An 18,493-nucleotide genomic window follows, 5' to 3' on the forward strand; every position below is an offset into this window, starting at 1 on the left:
GTGGGGCAGCATTCCCATAAACTTGTTGCAAAGGTTCAGTGATTTGGGAAGATGTCCACTTGAGTTTTGTTAAAAATTTGATATTAGCCCTGACTTCAAAATTGTTTTTTTCCATGACACAAGAAGTATTCTTTTTTTGAAGGCTAGCCCTAAGGGAGAGTAAGTGTATTACTGACAGAACTTGTCTGTAGCCACCCACTGATCACAGAGACCTGTTTAAACACATTTTGTTTGGAATAAACTGTGTGCATGTATGAACTAGAACCTTAGTAGCTGTGCTTTTTGACTTACCCTTATATTCTTGATACAAGGCCTTTGTCAGATAGGAGGTCTGGAAACCTTTTCGCATAGTCTGTGATTTATCTCTTCATCTTCTTCATAGGGTCATTCTCAGACCAAAAGTTGTTTTTTTTAAAATTTTTTATGAGGCCCAGTTTATCAATTTTTCTTTGAATAGAGGGTGCATTTGGTGTCAAGTCTAAGAAATCTTTGCTTATCCCTAGGTCTTAAAGATTTTTCTCCTATTTTTTTGAACTGTTATATTTTACATGTAAGTCTGTAATCTAATTTGAATTGATTTTTCAAATTGTAACATTGAGGACAAGTTTCATTTTTTTTTTTTTGCCTTGGGATGTCCAGTTGTCCGATACTGTTGTTGTAAAGACCCTTCTTCCATTGAATTGCTTTTGTACTTTTGTAAAAAACCCGTTGGGCATGTTTGTGCAAGTCTATTTCTAGACTCTGTATTCTGTCCCATTTATCAGCCTGTACCACACTGTTTTCATTATTGTAGCCTGTAGTAAGCGTTAACATCAGGTAGAGTGGTTCCTCCCACTTTATTCTTATTTTTCAGAATTCTTTTATTCTAGGTTCTTTTTGACTTTCCATATAAATTGTAGAATATGATTGTTAATGTCTACGAAAGCCCTTCCTGGGATTTTGATAAGAATTGCATTAAATATATAGATATAATTTGGAAGCATCTTTTTTTACTATTTGGAGATTTACTTTGTTGACTACATTGAATCTTCCAACCTATGAACATGGTATACCTCTGTTTATTTAGGCGTTGTTTTATTTCATTCAAGGAGCCCTTGTGGTATAGTGGGCAAGTGCTTGGCTGCTAACCTAAAGGTCAGTGGTTCAAACCCAGCAGACACTCCGCAGGAGAAAGATGTGGCAGTCTGCTTCCATAAAGATTTATGGTTTGGAAATCCTATGGAGAGTTCTACTCCGTCTTATAGGGTCACTATGAGTCAGAATCAACTGCAGTGGGTTTGGTTTTTGGTTTTAGTTCCTTCATTAGCATTTCGTAATTTTCAGGATATAGATCCTGTACATGTTTTGTTAGATTTTTACCGAAGTATTTAATTTTCTTTGCAAAGATTTAAAATGGCATTGTGTCTTTAGATTGTTTTCATGTGTTTGTTGCTTACTATTGGCTTTTGTTTGTTGACCTTGGATCCTGTGACCTTGTTGAACTCAGTGGTTGTAGAAGTTAAATTTTTAGATTCCTTCACATTTTATATGTAGACGATCATGTCCTCTGCAAATAGGGAAAAGTTTTCTTTCTTTCCGATCTGTATGCCTTTTATATCTTTTTATTACATTACAATGCTGGCCAGAAATTCCAGCACTGTATCAAATAAGAGTGGTGAAAGCAGACATTCTTTCTTTGTTTCTAACATCAGGGGGAAGGCATTCAGTCTTTTAACATTAAGTATAATGTTAGCTTTTTTTTTTTTAGCTTTAGATCTTTATCAACTTTAGGAAGTTCCGTTGTATTCGTAGTTTGCTGAGCATTATCATCATAAATAGATATTGGATTTTGTCAAATGCTTTTTCTGTCCCAATTGATAGAATTGTATTATATTTCTTCTTTAGCTTGTTGATAGGGTTGATTACACTGATGGATTTTTGAATATTGAACCAGTCTTGCATATGTGGAATAAATCCCACTTGGTTGTGGTGTAGAAACCTTTTTATACATAGCTGGATTTGATTTGGTAATATTTTGTTGAGAATTTTTGCATCTAAGTTCATGAGATACTGCTCTGTAGTTTTTGTTTTCTGGTACCGTCTTTGTCTGATTTTGATATCAAATAATATGGCCTTATAAAATGAGTTGAAAAATGTTTTCTCCTTTTTTTTTTTGTGGGAGTGATTTTGTCAAATCGATGTTAATTCTTATAATAATACTTGGTAAAGTTCTTCAGTGAAACAATCTGAGCCTGGAGATTTCTTTTTTTCTTTTAATTACAAGCTCAATTTCTTTAATGGTTATAGGACTCTTCAGATTATTTGTTTCATTTTGGTAATTTGTGGTTTTTAAGAGGAGCCCTGGTGGCTCAGTGATTAAGCCCTTCGCTGCTAACCAAAAGGTTGGCAATTTGAACCCACCAGCTGCTCCTTGGAAGAAAGATGTGGCAGTCAGCTTGTGTAAAGATTACAGTCTTGGATCCCTGTGGGGCACTTCTGCTCTGCCTTGTAGGGTTGCTGTGAGTCAGAATTGACTCGACGGCAATAGGGTTTTGGTAGTTTTTAAAAAATTGGTCTATGGACTCTAAATTGTTGAATTTATGAATGTAGAGTGGTTTATAGTACTCTCTTTTTTTATCCTTTTATTGCCTGGAGGTCCCTGTTTTAAGTTTTCACCCTGTTGACAATTCTTTTCCACCTAAATTTGTGTTTTCTGGACTAGAGGCAGAATGTAATTCCAGGCCCATTGATGCTGGGCTTGGCGATGTCACTTGCTTTAGTTGATAAAATATTGCTTGGGGTGTCCTAGGGTAAAATCACTACAAAATTATAGCAAAGCAAAAAGCAAGATTTTATGCGGCATATGTTCCAAGAGACAAAAGTGGGAAATGGACAAACATGCTGCCAGAGCCATGTCTGCCTGAGTCCAAGGAATTTTACAGCATCATTAGTATATATTAGCATTACAAATGAGTAAAATTATTAAAAGCCCTCACCCTTTCACAGATTGGCTAAAAACTGCCAAATCACTGTGATTCTACATTTGGAATTGTCTTTCTTAATGATCATGGGTACAAGTTTCAGTGATGACAGTCAGGAGGATCTTCATTGGTCCAACGAATCCTGCTGTTTAAAACAGGTAAGAGTGGAAAATACGTGGGTCTTTTGTGCTCTAAGATTTGTTTATGTGAAACATTCCCTAAAAAATGTTTTCCAAGATAGTCCTACCTGTTGTCTTTGTATCCTAGGGCCCAGTTAATGTGTCCTTGTGAGTCCAGTTCCAGCTGGGTTACATTCTTTTTACTCAACGACAGGGAAAAATGGCTCCCCTTTTAACTCCTAAATCAGATGTGATGTGAACAGATGTTTTAAAAATGCATGTAGGGTTGAACTTGTTCTGTGGTGCTTCTCCCATTGCCTGGGAAGCCCACTTGTGCCGGGGAAATGAGAGACAGTGGAGCAGACTTGTGGCCTGAGGTTATATCCAACTATGCCCAGCCTAAATCATCCAGACCTTAGCTGGCCTGCAGATTCATGGACATGAAACAAGTGATTGTTGTTGTAAGCTTCCATATTTTGGGGTGTTTTGGTACATAACATTATCGTGACAATAGCTGACTGGTACATTGTCACACACTGTTTTACAAACTCACCATCACACATTTATTCACACATCATACTACCCCCCCCAGGTGCACACATCCTCACACACTTAATACACTTTCTTACACTAATACCTCATACCCTCATGCTCATAGAGTACACCCACTGTATACTTTGGTTTCATACACAACGTACTTCCCAGTCACGCATATCCATACACACTTGGTTCGCACGCACACACATCCTATAACGACACACATACCTGTCTTAACGACAATCAGTTATACATAGACAACCACCTATTGCGGTCTAGTCAATTTTGACTCATAGCGACCCTATAGGACAGAGTAGAACTGCCCCATAGAGTTTCCAAGGCTGTAATCTTTTTTTTTCAGTGTGATTTTTTTTTTTAATTGAACTTTAGATGAAAGTTTACAGAACAAACTAGTTTCTCATTAAACAGTTAGTACAGATATTGTTCTATGGCATTGGTTAACAACCCCACAACATGTCAACAGTCTTTCTCCTTGAACTTGGGTTTTCTGTTACCAGCTTTCCTGTCCCTCCTGCCTTCTAGTCCTTGTCCCTGGGCTGGTGTGCCCCTTTCGTCTCTCTCTTTTTTTTAAAGTTTTTATTGTACTTTAAGTGAAAGTTTACAAATCAAGTCAGTCTCTTATAAAAAATTCATATGAACCTTGCTATATACTCCTAGTTGCTCTCCCCCTAATGAGACAGCACACTCTTTCCCTCCACTCTGTCTTTCCGTGTCCATTTGGCCAGCCTCAGACCCCCTCTCCCCTCTCATCTCTCCTCCGGACAGGAGCTGCCCACATAATCTCATGTGTCTACTTGATCCAAGAAGCTCACTCTTTACCAGCATCATTTTCTATCCCATAGTCCAGTCTAATCCCTGTCTGAAGAGTTGGCTTTGGGAATGGTTCCTGTCTTGGGCTAACAGAAGGTCTGGGGACCATGACTTCCGGGGTCACTCTGGTCTCAGTCAGACCATTAAATCTGGCTTTTTATGAGAATTTGGGGTCTGCATCCCACTGTTCTCTTGCTCCCTCAGGGTTTCTCTGTTGGTTCCTTGTCAGAGCAGTCATTGGTTGTAGCTGGGCACCATCTGTTGCTTCTGGTCTTAGGCTAACGTAGTTTCTGGCTTACATAGCCCTTTCTGTCTCTTGGGCTCGTAATTACCTTGTGTCTTTGGTGTTCTTCATTCCCCTTTGCTCCAGGTGGGTTGAGATCAGTTGATGCATCTTAGATTGCCACTTGCTAGCGTTTAAGACCCCAGGCGCCACTTTCCAAGGTGGGATGCAGAATATTTTATTTTTTATTGTGCTTCAAGTGAAAGTTTATAAACCAAGTCAGTCTCTCATACAAAAACTTACATACACCTTGCTATATACTCCTAGTTGCTCTCCCTCTAATGAGACAGCATATTCCTTCCCTCCGTTTTCTATTTTCGTATCCATTCGCCAGCTTCTGACCCCCTCTTACCTCTCATCTCCTCTCCAGATAGGAGCTGCCCACATAGTCTCATGTGTCTACTTGATCCGGGAAGCTCACTCTTCACCAGTATCATTTTCTATCCCATAGTCCAGTCCAATCCCTGTCTGAAGAGTTGGTTTTGGGAATGGTTCCTGTCTTGGGCTAACAGAATGTCTGGGGACCGTGACCTCAGGGGTCCTTCTAGTCTCAGTCAAACTATTAAGTCTGGCCTTTTTATGAGAATTTAGGGTCTGCATCCTACTGCTCTCCTGTTCCTTCAGGGGTTCTCTGTTGTGTTCCCTGTCAGGGCTCTGTAATTTTATTGTTAATCTTCTGAATTTCTGATTGCTGTCTCTCTATGGATTCTTGCAGATTATTAAATTTTCTTTTTGTTCTTGGATAATCTTTTTAATTTCTTCAGCTGCTTTATCTGTGTGTTCCTTGGCTTGTTCTGTGTATTGCATGTTCTCCTTCCTAATCTCCTTGAAGAGTTTTGTATATTAATCTTTTGTATTCCACATCTGGCTATTCTGTGAATGCACCTTCATCCAGAAGATCCCCTGATTCTTAGTTTTGAGAGCTTGTTGAAGTGATCATGGTCTGCTTCTTTATGTGATTTGATATTGACTTTTGTCTCCGACCCATCTGTAAGTTATTGTATTAGTTTATTTTATGTTTGCTTACTGTATCCTAGCTTCTTGCTTTGTTTCCTTTTGATATGCCCAAATAGGTTGCTTGAGTGAGCAAGCTTGATTATTTTCACCTTTGAAGCTCTAATGTCTTGTCATCAGGTGGCTGCAGCTGTTATCAGGTATATCAGCTTAGGAGTCCTTTCACTTTTCTTTATGGATTCAGCTCAGGTGTCCAGGTAGTTGGTTATCAAGTGTGTGGTACAGGCTCTGTCCTACAGTCTTAGAGGGGCAGGAGTGATTGGTGTAGGCACAGCTATCTGGTTACAGCAGGGGGTCATACTCTGAACAAGGCAAGGGACTGACAGCCGTCCCCCGAGTGTCTATGAGGAAAGTGCGTCTCTATTCCCTAGAGTGCACAGGTGGGTGGCTTCTGCAGACGGACCATGGGTACCCAGTGCTTTTGGTTGTAGTGACTGGGAGGTACCACTTATCCTTGGACCCCTGTCGCGGGTGGTTGGGTGACCTGAGTGGAGCTACCAGCCCTTAGGCCCCTGATGTGGGTAGGTGAGGACCCTGTTTAATATGGAAAGCGGTGTCAGACATCAAACACCCACCTCTCCACTGCACAGCTGAAATGGTTGCAGTCTGCCAACAGGGGCCTGTTCTCCTGAAATAGGCCCACACAGGTCCATGCAGGGGGGAAGGGTATTCAAAGTCCATGGACCTTTTATGCCTGGACAGGAGCTGTGTCTGTCCTGAGCTCCCCAGGTTAGTGGAGCTAGCAAATTCATCTTTTTCCCCAATTTTGAATTTATTCCTTCTCCAAGGCTGGGAGAATGGCTCAGGGCCTTTAGCAGGGCATATCTGAGGCCCAGGGAAATTGACAGCCAATGAAGCTGGCTTGGGGACAGGGGCAAGGGACGGTGTGGTAAAATATACACAATTACTTGGCTTTTGCTGAGAGCACCGTTCTTCTCTGGTTCCGGGGTGTGAGTAGGCTGTGCAGCTGGCTGTTTTTCCCTGAGGGAACTATGGCCAAATGTTACTACCAGCCTGCTGCAGTCGCTCCCGGGAATGGTGCCTGAGGGAACCTTGCGATTCAGGTCCAGCAACTCCTGTCTGCTTCTGAACCTGTCTCTCCCTCCCCTGTCACTCAGGCCGTTTTCTGACTGTGCCTTTGATGTTCAGGGCTCCTAGCTTGTCCTAAATATAATCATTTCACTTGTTTTTTTGGGTCTTTGTTGTAAGAGGGATCGCCGGAAGCATCTGACTACTCCACCATCTTGGTCCCACCTCAGCCTCTTTAGTCTTGTTTTGGGCCTGTCTCTTATGGGCCTGTCTAATCTTTGGCTGAAGGGTGAACCTCCGGAGTGACTTCAATATTGAGCTATAAGGGTGTCCAGGGGCCATACTTTCAGGATTTCTCCAGTCTCTGTCAGGCCAGTAAGCCTGGTGTTTTTTTGTGAGTGGAGAATTTTGTTCTATATTTTTCTTCAGCTCTGTCGAGAACCCTCTGATGTGATCTCTGTCAGAGCAGTCAGTGGTGATAGCTGGGAACCTTCTAGTTGTACTGGACTCAGTCTGGTGAAGGGCATGGTAGATGTGGTCCATTAGTCCTCTGGATTGATCCTTCCCTTGTATGTTTAGTTTTCTTCATTCTCCCTTGCTCCTGAAGGGTGAGACCAGTGGAGTGTCTTAGATGGCTGCTCACAGGCTTTTAAGACCCCAGACGCTACTCACCAAAGTAGAATGTAGAACATTTTCTTTATAAACTGTGTTATGCCAGTAGATCTAGATGTTTCCTGAGACCATGGTCCCCACAGCCCTCAGCCCAGCAATATGGTTCTTCAGGGAGTTTGGATATGTCTGTGGAGCATCTGTGACCTTGCAAGGCTCCAGTCTTTGTGGAAGCAGACGGCCACATCTTTCTCCCACAGACCAGCTGGTGGGTTTGAACCGCTGACCTTTTGGTTAGCAGCCGAGCTCTTAACCACCATGCCTCCAGGGCTCCTATACATAGACACAGATGTCCTTTATTTTGGTATGTTCATTATATACTCCACTTATTCCACGAAGACTCTAGTAGATCACTGATAGAGTCACGTTGGGAAAGTTCAAACCCAAATTCCGTGAGGAAGCATCATTATTAATTAAGCACAGAAAGTTTGCGAGGACTGGTGCAGCACTCAGAGACTGTTGCAATGAAAAGTTGAAGGTTCTAGGGTCATGAGGCATAGCGGGCTGGGGCTGGTGCAGAGGGGTAGTGGAGGAAAAGAGCTGGAGAGGCCACGGCATCAACAGTCCTTAGCTGCAGCGCATTCATGGCAAAGCTGACAGCTTATGATGAACTTGGGAACATGGAGCTGCTCTGTGCTGTCTGCAGACTCTCATGTATGATCTGAGAACCCATGCAAGAAACTGGTGGGAGAAGAGGATGGGTGAGAGGTACAACCCTGGATGGTCCTGTTGGATTTCTTCTGGGACGTTGGTCCATCCCCCTTTCATCATCTTTACCACTGATTAGGCCTTGTAGGTCCTATTTGAGAAGCTCACAATATGGTGATGAACCTTTGTAGAAGCCCTTTTACCTAAATAGTGGTACTGAGGTTCACAGCAATGGGGTTTATATCTGTTTTCCAAGGCAGGTGAACTAATGCACAGTATCTTAAGCTGGGTTCTCTAGAGAAGGAGGACCAGTGAAGCATAAAATTATATGTAGAGAGATTTATATGAAGGAAATGGTTCACATAGTTCTCTTGTTGTTGTTGTGTGCCACTGAGTCGATTCTGACTCATAGCAACACTATAGGACAGAGTAGCACTGCCCTATAGGATTTCCTAGGCTGTAAGCTTTAAGGGAGCAGTTTGCCAGGCCTTTTCTCCAAATATATATATAGAGAGAGATTTATATCAAGGAAATGGCTCACACAGTTCTGGAGGTTGGAAAGTCCCAAGTCCGTGAGTCACGCTGGAGTCTTCTTCTGACTCATGTAGTTGGAGGGGCTGGTGAACCCAAGATTGGCAGGTCACACAGCATGCCTCTGGCTCACAGGCCGCGGAGGCTGATGAATCCCAAGTTCGGCAGGCAGGCTGCTAGCTCAGATCCCAAGAACCAGAGGTCAGATGGACAGGAGCCAGCTGCAGGGTCCAGAGTGAGTAAAAGCCAGTGAGCTTTGCCAGAAAGTCCACCTGTATTGGATGTGGGCTGGATGCCCAAGGGAATTCCCTTTCAATTGATTTCTTTGAACTCATAACAAATCTCATGATAGAAATGATTATATTATATCAGAATTCATTATTGAAGTGATTATATCATTGCATAGTTTTACCAAACTGTATCATAACTGTCAAACTACTGAGAATCACTGCCCAGCCAAGTTAACACACAGCCTTAACTATCACAGTCAACCCTTTGCCAATTTCGCACCCATTCACGTTTCTATACAAAGACAATTATAGAGTCAGACTTGCGCCTAACATGACACGATATGCATACAACTGAGAATGCACTAGCTCTGTTTGCATCTTATGAGTGAAAAAAACAAAAGTACTCAGTGGACATAGGCAAGGAAGAAATTCTCTTTACAATTACAGTCCTTGTTTCTGTAACTGGTCACATGGCTGTAGCTGGTACTTAGAACTGCTTTCTTCCACCCATTCAATATTCCCTTTTAGCCTCAGCTGGTTATGGTTTTTTGCCTGATGGGGTGACCCAGACCTTCAGTCCTGAAAGTTCTGAGCCATTGGTAGTTGTGTCGGAATTGGGTTACTGTAGTTTTCCATTGACTTTAAGCACAGGACATGTTAGTACTAAGAGGTGCTGCTGTAAGGGATCTCATGTATTCCTGGCATACTCTTCTTTAACTCCGTTATCAATCTGATTTCCTCTTGGTAATCAGGATCAGTCACAGCAGCCAATACAATAGCTCCCTTCTTTTGCCTGTGATCCAGAGGCATGAGGAGCCCAAAGTAGCTGGGTGATATTCTTAAGTTCCAGTTCAATGGAATCAGTGTTGTGTCTCCTGGTGAGAGCATTCCTTTTGGAACTAAGACCTCTAGACCTGCAGAGCATACGGTCACGGTGACAGGAGGTAAACATTTTCAGTGGGTCACTAGGGGTAATGGTGAGGGGTGCCACTCCCATTTTCATCCCTTGATTCCTGGACCCATAAACCCTGGCTGTGGGATAAACAGCACCATGTGTTGGATGCTGGTTTAGAGCATATACAACCTCCTGGATAACATTGTCCCAACCCTGCAAAGTATTGCCACTTAGCTGGTACTGTAATTGTGTCTTAGTAGGCCATCCCATCATTCTGTCAAGCCAGCTGCTTCAGAATGATGGGGAACAGGTAAGACTAGTAAATTCCATGAGGACAGGCCCACTGCCGCACTTCATTTGCTGCGACGTGAGTCTCTTGATCTGAGGTTATGCTGTGTTGGATACCATGATGGTGGATCAGGCGTTCTGTAAGTCCATAAACGGTAGTTTTGGCAGAAGCATTGTGTGCAGGGATGGCAAATCCATATCCAGAATAAGTGTCTAGTCCAGTAAGAATAAAATGCTGCCCTTTGCATGATGGAAGTGGTGCAGTGTAATCAACCTGCCACCAGGTTGCTGGCTGATCGCCTCAAGGAATGGTGCCATATCGGGGATTCAGTGTTGGTCTCTGCTGCTGGCAGATTGGGCACTCAGCAGTGGCTGTAGCCAAGTCAGTCTTGGTGAGTAGAAGTCCATGTTGCCGAGCCCATGCGTAACCTCCATCCTGCCACCATGGCCACTTTGTTCATGAATCCATTGGACAATAACGGTAGTGGCTGGGAGAAGAGGATGACTGATTTCCATAGAATGTGTGATTCTATCCACTTGATTGTTAAAATCCTCCTCTACTGAGGTCACCCGTTGGTGAGCATTCACATGAGACACAAATATCTTCACTTTGGAGCACTCAGAGATGTCTATCCATATACCTCTTCGCCACCAATTTTCCAATAATGTTCCTTCCATGTCCCTGACCTTTCAGCCAAACCATTGGCCACAGCCTGTGAATCAGTATATAATCGAACATCTGGCCGTTTCTCCTTCCAAGCAAAGTGAACAACCAGGTGCACTGTTGGAAGTTCTGCCCATTGGGAGGATTTCCCTTCACCATTGTTCTTCAGGGAGGCCCCGGAAAGGGTCTATAGTGCTGCCGCTGTCCACTCTCAAGTGGTACCTGCATGTCATGTAGAACCATCTGTAAACCAGGCATAAGTGTTTTCTTCCTCCGTCAACCGATCATAAGGAGTTCCCCATGAGGTCATAGCTGCAGACTGGAAGAGGGAAGATAATGTGACGGGTGGAGACTATGGTCGTTTGGGCCACTTTTCCTAGCGAAAGTAGGACCAACCAACCAGCTTCCTTATACTTCTCATTATGACAAAATTGTGGAAAGGTATGAAACACCCGATCGCCCAGAGCCTTGCCTCTCACCAATACCTGATCTGTTAGTGGTGATATTTTGCATATTTCTATTGCCACCTCACACCATGGATTAGCAGTTCGTTTTTACTCCTGGAAGGAGAGTCATCAACATCTTTAAGACTAACCAGAATTGAGAACCAATTTAGAAAACTCATCCTTACAGTTTTGTTTCTGTAGAACGATTCTTGGTACCAAATGTCTTAGGCGGGTTTTCTAGAGAAGCAAAACCAGTGCAGCATATAAAAATATATAGAGAGAGATTTATATCAAGGAAATAGCTCCTGTGGTTCTGGAGGCTGGAAAGTCCCAAGTACATGGGTCAGGCTGGTTGCTTCTCCTGACTCATGTAGCTGCAGAGGTTGGTGAACCCAAGATTGGAAGGTCAGACAGCAGACCTCTGGGTCACAGGCTGTGGAGGCTGACGAATCCCAAGATGGGTAGTTAAGCTGGTAGCTCAAGTCCCAAGAATTGGCAGACACATGAACAAGAGCCAGCTGCAGGATCCAGAGTGAGCAAAAGCCAGTGAGCTTTGCCGGAAAGTCCACTTATATTGGATGTAGGCCATACACCCAAGGAAACTCTCTTTCAACTAATTGACTGCTCATAACAGATACCATCATTTAGGTGATTACATTATATCAGATCTCATAGCTACTGAATGGAAATAATTGTGCTTTTCTTGGCTGTGAAAATTCTGCATGATATCTGCTGTGTAAGGGCTCAGTAAATATTAGCCATATATAAGTAAACGAAGGTCCTGGATCAGGTTCCCAAAGGAAAGAAAGGTATCTGGTTTTTAAAGATTCCAAGGTAATACCAGTGTGTGTCCAGAATGGGGACACTAAGACACCGGCGTATTTCCCAGACTACATTCCCCAGAGGTCTCAGAGGTGGCCACTTCCATTTCTGACTGTGCCCTCCTGGGCGTGAGTCCTGCATAGCTTGGGGTTTGTGTTGGCTGGGGTCCCTGTGGAATGTCACTTCCCCGCTGAGTACGTGGCTTAGCCCTACTTGGACCACCTGGCTAGGTGTGGGAGCAGCAGCCACCAGGCTGGGGTGCTGAGACCTCAGCTGCCTGTACCCCTTCTTTCCTGAGGGCCAGGTCAAGGAAAAGCTGGGGTAGGAGAGGAGGGAAGGTGGTGCAGGGTCCCACCCTCAGGAGCTATGCAGTATTCATCATCTGGAGCTAATATTTTCTTCACTTGTGATGGGCACATCATAGGGAGCTTAAAGGCTTGTGCTGAGGCCTCAAACATTGAGTCACCCGTGAGACTTTCCATCCGCGTCTGTGAAGGTGCTTGACTAACAGCCTCAGCTTGGCCCGGAGGGTGCTGCAAGGTTGGACTCAAAGCCAGGTTCCAGGCAACAGTTTGATGGGCTTTCTTCCTGAGCTTAACTACCTTCACCTTTTTAGTGACCTTTATAGGGAGTAGGGAGGGCAGTGATTAGTTTCATCCAGCTTGTGGTAAGTTTTAGTTAGTGTAGGACATGGGAGGACTTCCTCATATTTCCTTTCTTTTTCCCCAGAATGACTTGCACAAGATTGTCTGCCCTTGCCTGGGTGAACAGTCAAGACACATGGCCCCAAGACTACCAAGAGCCCAAATCCAGGCAAGTTTGATTTTCCCTTTTCCTGAGAAATTACCATGTATTTCGAAGGGAGATTGGGTTTATGCCTCTTGCCCTGAAACTTCTCTGCACGGAGTTTGGACCAAGATGCCTGAACCAATCCTGGATGGGTCCATCTCTACAGAGAAAGGCCCCCTCCCCACTGTCGTCTTTTCATGCCTTCTTCTCTCCACATAGTCATCCACTGTCTTAGTTTCTTAGTGCTACTGTAACAGAAATTTATTTTCTTACTCTTCAGAAGGCTAGAAGCCCGATTTCAGAGTACCGGTTTTAGGGGAAGGCTCTCTCTCTGTCAGTTCTGGGGGAAGATCCATGTCTATTTCAGCATTCCTCGGTTCCTTAGCGATGGTCATGTGGTATAGCACTTATCTTTCCCCGTTTGTGCTTGCTCGTCTCTGTGCTGTTCCTTATAACTCAGAAATAATTAGGTTTCAGATATCCTACGGTGACATGACCTAATTAACATAACAAAAAACACCCTGCTTCCAAATAGGATCACATCCACATATATAGAGGTTAGGATTCCACAGTTCAATCCCTAACACCCACCAAATAGATTATTGCTATCCATACTTTCTAGAGTGCTAGAAACTGAAGAATACTTCATAAGCAAGGTGTAGCTGTTGCCCCCAAGGACCTTGCAGATTCACAGAGAATGAAAAACAGACATGTTTAGCATCCTGAGACCTAGAAGCTAAAGTATCAGTGATGCACAGGACACAGGGAAGGCAGAGTTCTGAAGTCTTCAGGGCGCGGTGGAGTGGTGGAGGTGATCATCTTAGCTCTTCCTGAAAATAAATGAAAGTTGCACAATTACGGAGGATGGGGTGTGGCTAGGGGAATGCCCTGAAAAAGGAGTGAAGACACTAACAGACTGACCCCAGAGCAAGTTGGAAATATTCAGGGTTTAGAATGCCTTTATCCTGGAGAAAACTGGGTTTTGAAGGACTTTGGGAAGTTGACAGGAAGTAATGAGCATTTTGAAAGGAATAAACAAATAATATTTGAATATTTTTAAAATGACTTGTTTTTATTATGCACATTGACAGTAACAAAGAGAATTTTAAAAATCAAAGATAACCCACATTCCTACCACTCTGAACAAAACAAATTATTTTATTGGAAACATCTTCGCATATGTATTTTTTAGGCTTACCCATTTTTTCCTTTTAATATGTTAATAGTTATTATCTCCAATTTGCTCATAGCCTTGTTACCACTTTTTATAGCTGCCTTTTATACTCCACTCCTCAGTCCTGTGACCTTGATCAAGTTCTCTCAACTCTCAACCTTGGTATCCTTGTCCACAAAATAGATTCCGTAATGCCTGACACAGATGTGGAAATTCAAAGCGATGATATATACCTTAGATCATAGCACTGTGCTGGTAAATATTAAGTTGCTTCTGTAAAAGGCAATTCTGATTTTAAGTAATCTGCCCCAGAATCAGACCATGGTCACTGTAAATTCTAGGATAAAGTATGTCTTTCAGACTTTGTATTATTCGTTGATTGAATAAATGCTTGAATACTGACAGTAAATATAAACCTCTCCTGCCAGACAATGAGAAACGCTGTGAAGAAAAATAAAGCTGGATACCTGGCTAGAGATGAGGACATTGGTGGTTCAGTGGTAAAATTCTTGCCTTCCATGCAGGGGACCCAGGTTCAGTTCCCAGCCAGTACATCTCATGTGTCGCCACCACCCGTGTCAGTGGTGGCCTGTGTGTTGCTATGATACCAGTTTTCAGCAGAGCTTCCAGACTAAAATGAACTAGGAAGAAAGGCTGGTAATCTACTTCCAAAAATCAGCCAACGAAAACCCTGTGGATTGCAACGGTCCAATCTGCAGCCGATCATGGGGGTGGCGCAGGACCAGGCAGTGTGTCATTCCATTGTGCACGGGGTTGCTATAAGTTGAGGGTCGACTTGATGGCAGTTAACAATAGGATAGAGAGTGGTAGAGAATGGGGGAGGAGAAAAGAGAAGACCTTTTTGATGAAGTAACGTTTAAGCAAAGACCCGATGAAGTGAGGGGTGAGCAAATGCCAGGCTAAGGTGGGAGCATAGTGGGCATGTTGGAAGAATGTTGAGGAGGGCAGCGTGGCTACAGTGAGGGGTTGCAGACCTCACCCTGCCCCAGCTCCTTCTCTTTTGATTCTTTATTCCAGTGGAACAAGTCGGCTACTTGAGTATGTCCTATGCTTTGTCTTCTTGGTCCTTTTGTTAATGGTGTCTCATTCCCTTCCCTGTAAACACAGTCTGAAATTTCAGAAAGCTGGCCTTGAACATCTTGCTTTTCTTCTCCAGCGAAGCCTTCCTGGCTGTCTACTTTGGGATTCCTGGAAGAACAGAATTGGGTTTGGCTTGCAGGGATCACTGACGTTTGGGGAGTTAGCTGTATATAGTTTACTCAGATTGAATGGAGACACCTGGATGCTACTCAACAGATCCTGTACAGAGACGTGATGCTGGAAAACTATGGGAATCTGGTGTCCACAGATAAGGCTGTCTTTCTCCCTGACTTACAGTGGGTCTGCTGGGCAACTTTGTGTTTTCACAGGGTAAATGATTTGGGGTATTTAAAATTCTTAAGCGATTTTTTTTTTTAAGCTTATGCCCCTTCCATACCTCAGAAAATTCAGAACCATACAGAGTTAGGCAGCTTTGTCGTGTGAGCTAGCCCAGTTCTCTAAATTTTTTATGCCACGATTCATCTGCTTCCAAAAATACAAATTTCTCATCCTCAAGGAGGACCTGGGTTTCTAATTGACTTTTCTTCATGTATTTTCTATGACTACATGATTTGGACACCCTTCACACTACCTTCTAGGCCTCCTTGACATGTCCTTGCTCCTTGTAGACCCCCTAAGTTGAGAGTGAGGTCTAGGATGACTCTTTGTGGTTATAAGCATAGTCACGTTCTTTTTCTCTATGAATAGGACTTCTGTCTCCCAAACCCAAACTAATCACCCAGTTGGAGCAAGGGGCAGAGCCCCGGATGGAGGTTCGAGACGTTCCATCATGTACCTGTGCAGGTGAGTGAAAGCCATTTCACAGAGAACAGTGAGGAAGAGCAGGTTGGGGATTTTAGTAAGGAGAGCTCATTCTAGAGCTCCTATGTCTGCACAGAAGGGCTGGGGCATGACACTAGTTTCTTCTTTTAATATCATCCTTAACGGCAGCTAACAATGACAACAACAACAACATGTTGAATGACGTGTCATTTTTCTCATTCAGTCTTACGGAGAGCAGTTCCATTCATAAGGGCCTGAGGCACATGACTCCCTGCCTTGAAATCCTCAGTCTTTTTACGCATTTTTTCCCCCTCTGTTTTAAGGCATTCTTCAGGCCATCTTTTGATCATTTCTGCCCTCTGTCCATTCTCAATTCCTTTCAGATTCTCGCATGGTTAGCTTGTTAAATGGCTGTGTACACTGTTTTTTGTATCTCACCTTTGTAGCTTTTTTTGGACACCTAACAATTGGCTGGAGTCCTGATGGTGTAGTGGTTAAGAGTTTGGCTGCTGACCAAAAGGTTGACAGTTCGAATCTACCAACCATTCCTTGGAAACCCAATTGGGGAAGTTCTACTCTGTCTTACAGGGTCGCTAAGAGTTGGAATCGACTCGACTGCCATGGGTTTGGTTTTTTGGTTTAACCATTGGCTAAACCCACATGACGAATTTTGGAATTGTTTCTAGTCCATCCAGTTTTTTTTTCCCTTTAATTGACTTTGAGCTTCATAGGAATATAGATTAGAAACCTATGCTGTAATTTTTCAATTTAAAAAAGAGAAAATAGAATCAGAGATCGTATGTTTTTTGTTCAAGATCACGTAGTGGCAGGGACAGATTCCAAACCGAAGCATCGTTTCCTTACTGTCAGATAGTGTTATTTTTGGCAAACTAATGGGAAAGCATTTTCTTCCCTTTTCTCAATGGTCTTGTCTTTCTTGTCTCTCTGCTCTCCTTTGCTATTGGTTCTCATTTTTTTCTATTTATACTTTGTATATCCTTTGTGTTGTTGTCAGGTGTCATTGAGTCGGCCACTCATCGAGACCCTGTGTACAACAGAGTGAAACATTGCCTGGCCTTGCACCATCCTCACAATTGTTATGCTTAAGCCCATTGTTGTAGCCACTGTGTCAATCCATCTCGTTGAGGGTCTTCCTTTTTTTCCCTGACCCTCTGCTTTACCAAGCGTGATGTCTTTCTCCAGGACCTGATCCCTCCTGACAACATGTCCAAAGCATGTGAGACATAGTCTCACCATCCTTGCTTCTAAGGAGCATTCTGGTTGTACTTCTTCCAAGACAGATTTGTTCGTTCTTTTCCTCTGTACTTTCAAGATGTACCATTTTGCATTCCCACCAGCAATGGATGAGTTTTCCAGTCTCCTCACACCTTTTCCAACACTTGTTATTTTACAGTTTTGTTTTAATGTTGGCCATCCTAGTGAGAGTGACATGGTATCTCATTGTAGTTTTGGTTTGCATTTCTTTGATAGCTAATGACATTGAGCATCATTTCTGTGGTGAAGTGCCTTTTCATGCTCTTGCCAAGTTTTTATTGGGTTGTCTTTTTGTTGTTACATCATAGAAATTTTCTATATATTTTAGACCTTTATCAGTTAAATCGTTCCTGGAGATTTTTTCCTAGTGTATAGGTTGTATCTTTACTCTCTCGATAAAGTTTTTTGATGAACAAATTTAAGTTTTATGAGGTCCCTGTTATCTGTTTTCTGCTGCTTGTGCATTGATTGTCATGTTTGATAATCTGTCATTCAATAAAATTAGGCCTCAAAGCTTTGCTCCTATATTTTCTTCCAAGAACTGTATGATTTTTAGACTTAATGTTTAGGTCTTTGATCCATTTTGAATTAGTTTTTATGTATGGCATGTGATATGGCTCTTGTTTCATTTTTCTGCATGTGGAAATCCAGCTTTGCAAGTACCATTTGTTTAAGACATTGTTCAGTAGTTATATCTAGATACCTTCCAGTCCTTATGCATATTTTTCCCTCCCCTCTGAAGTCATCACTGTTCTGGTTTCTAACACTGTAGTTAATATTTGCCTGTTTTTCAACTTTATATGAATGGAATCATATAGTAGGTAGTATTTTTGTCTGGCTTATTACACACAACATTTTGTGCAGTTCATCCATTTTTCCTTGCTGTGGAGCAAAGGTTCTTAAACTGTAGCATGCATCAGAATGAATTTTAAAATACAAAGCACTAGTCCTCACCTGCAGACTTTTTTTATTTAATAGGTCTGGAATGTGGTTTAAGAATTCTAACAAGTTTCTGGGTGAAGCTGATGCAGGTGCTGCTGGTCTGGGACCATACTTAGAAACCAGTGATATAGAATATTTCATTATATGACTGTTCCACAGTTTATCTCGTACCATTGAAAGGTATTTTGGATGTTTCCAGGTTTGGACTATTATGAATGCTGTTGTGAACATTCTTATACATATCTCTTGGTTCATATGTGGATACATTTATGTTGGGCATATGCCAGTGGAATTTCTGTTTCATAAGATACTCAAGTCTTCAACATATGCCAAATTGTTTCCCAAAGTTTTGTACCAATTTATACTTCCTCCATCAGTGTGTGAGAGTTCTCATTATTTCATATCCTTGGCAACACTCAGTGTTGTCAGTCTTTTGAAGTTAGTCATTCTGGTGGGTATGTAG

At 42.6% G+C, this 18,493-nt stretch overlaps 1 protein-coding gene across 4 annotated transcripts in view; it reads left to right on the forward strand.

The window, feature by feature from the left end:
- ZNF485 (zinc finger protein 485) overlaps positions 1–18,493 on the forward strand; it is a 33,453-nt gene that overhangs the window by 2,142 nt on the left and 12,818 nt on the right. For 2 of the 4 annotated variants that reach the window (XM_064269812.1, XM_064269810.1), the window contains exons 2-3: positions 12,696–15,360; positions 15,739–15,834. In XM_064269812.1, coding sequence (XP_064125882.1) covers positions 15,798–15,834 — 37 coding nt within the window. In that variant the 5' untranslated portion in view covers positions 12,696–15,360; positions 15,739–15,797. The remainder of the gene's footprint in view (positions 1–12,695; positions 15,361–15,738; positions 15,835–18,493) is intronic. The other 2 variants (XM_064269811.1, XM_023547142.2) reach the window with 2 other exon arrangements.

This window comes from Loxodonta africana, chromosome 16 (genome assembly GCF_030014295.1).
Source record: "Loxodonta africana isolate mLoxAfr1 chromosome 16, mLoxAfr1.hap2, whole genome shotgun sequence".
Taxonomy (NCBI): domain Eukaryota; kingdom Metazoa; phylum Chordata; class Mammalia; order Proboscidea; family Elephantidae; genus Loxodonta; species Loxodonta africana.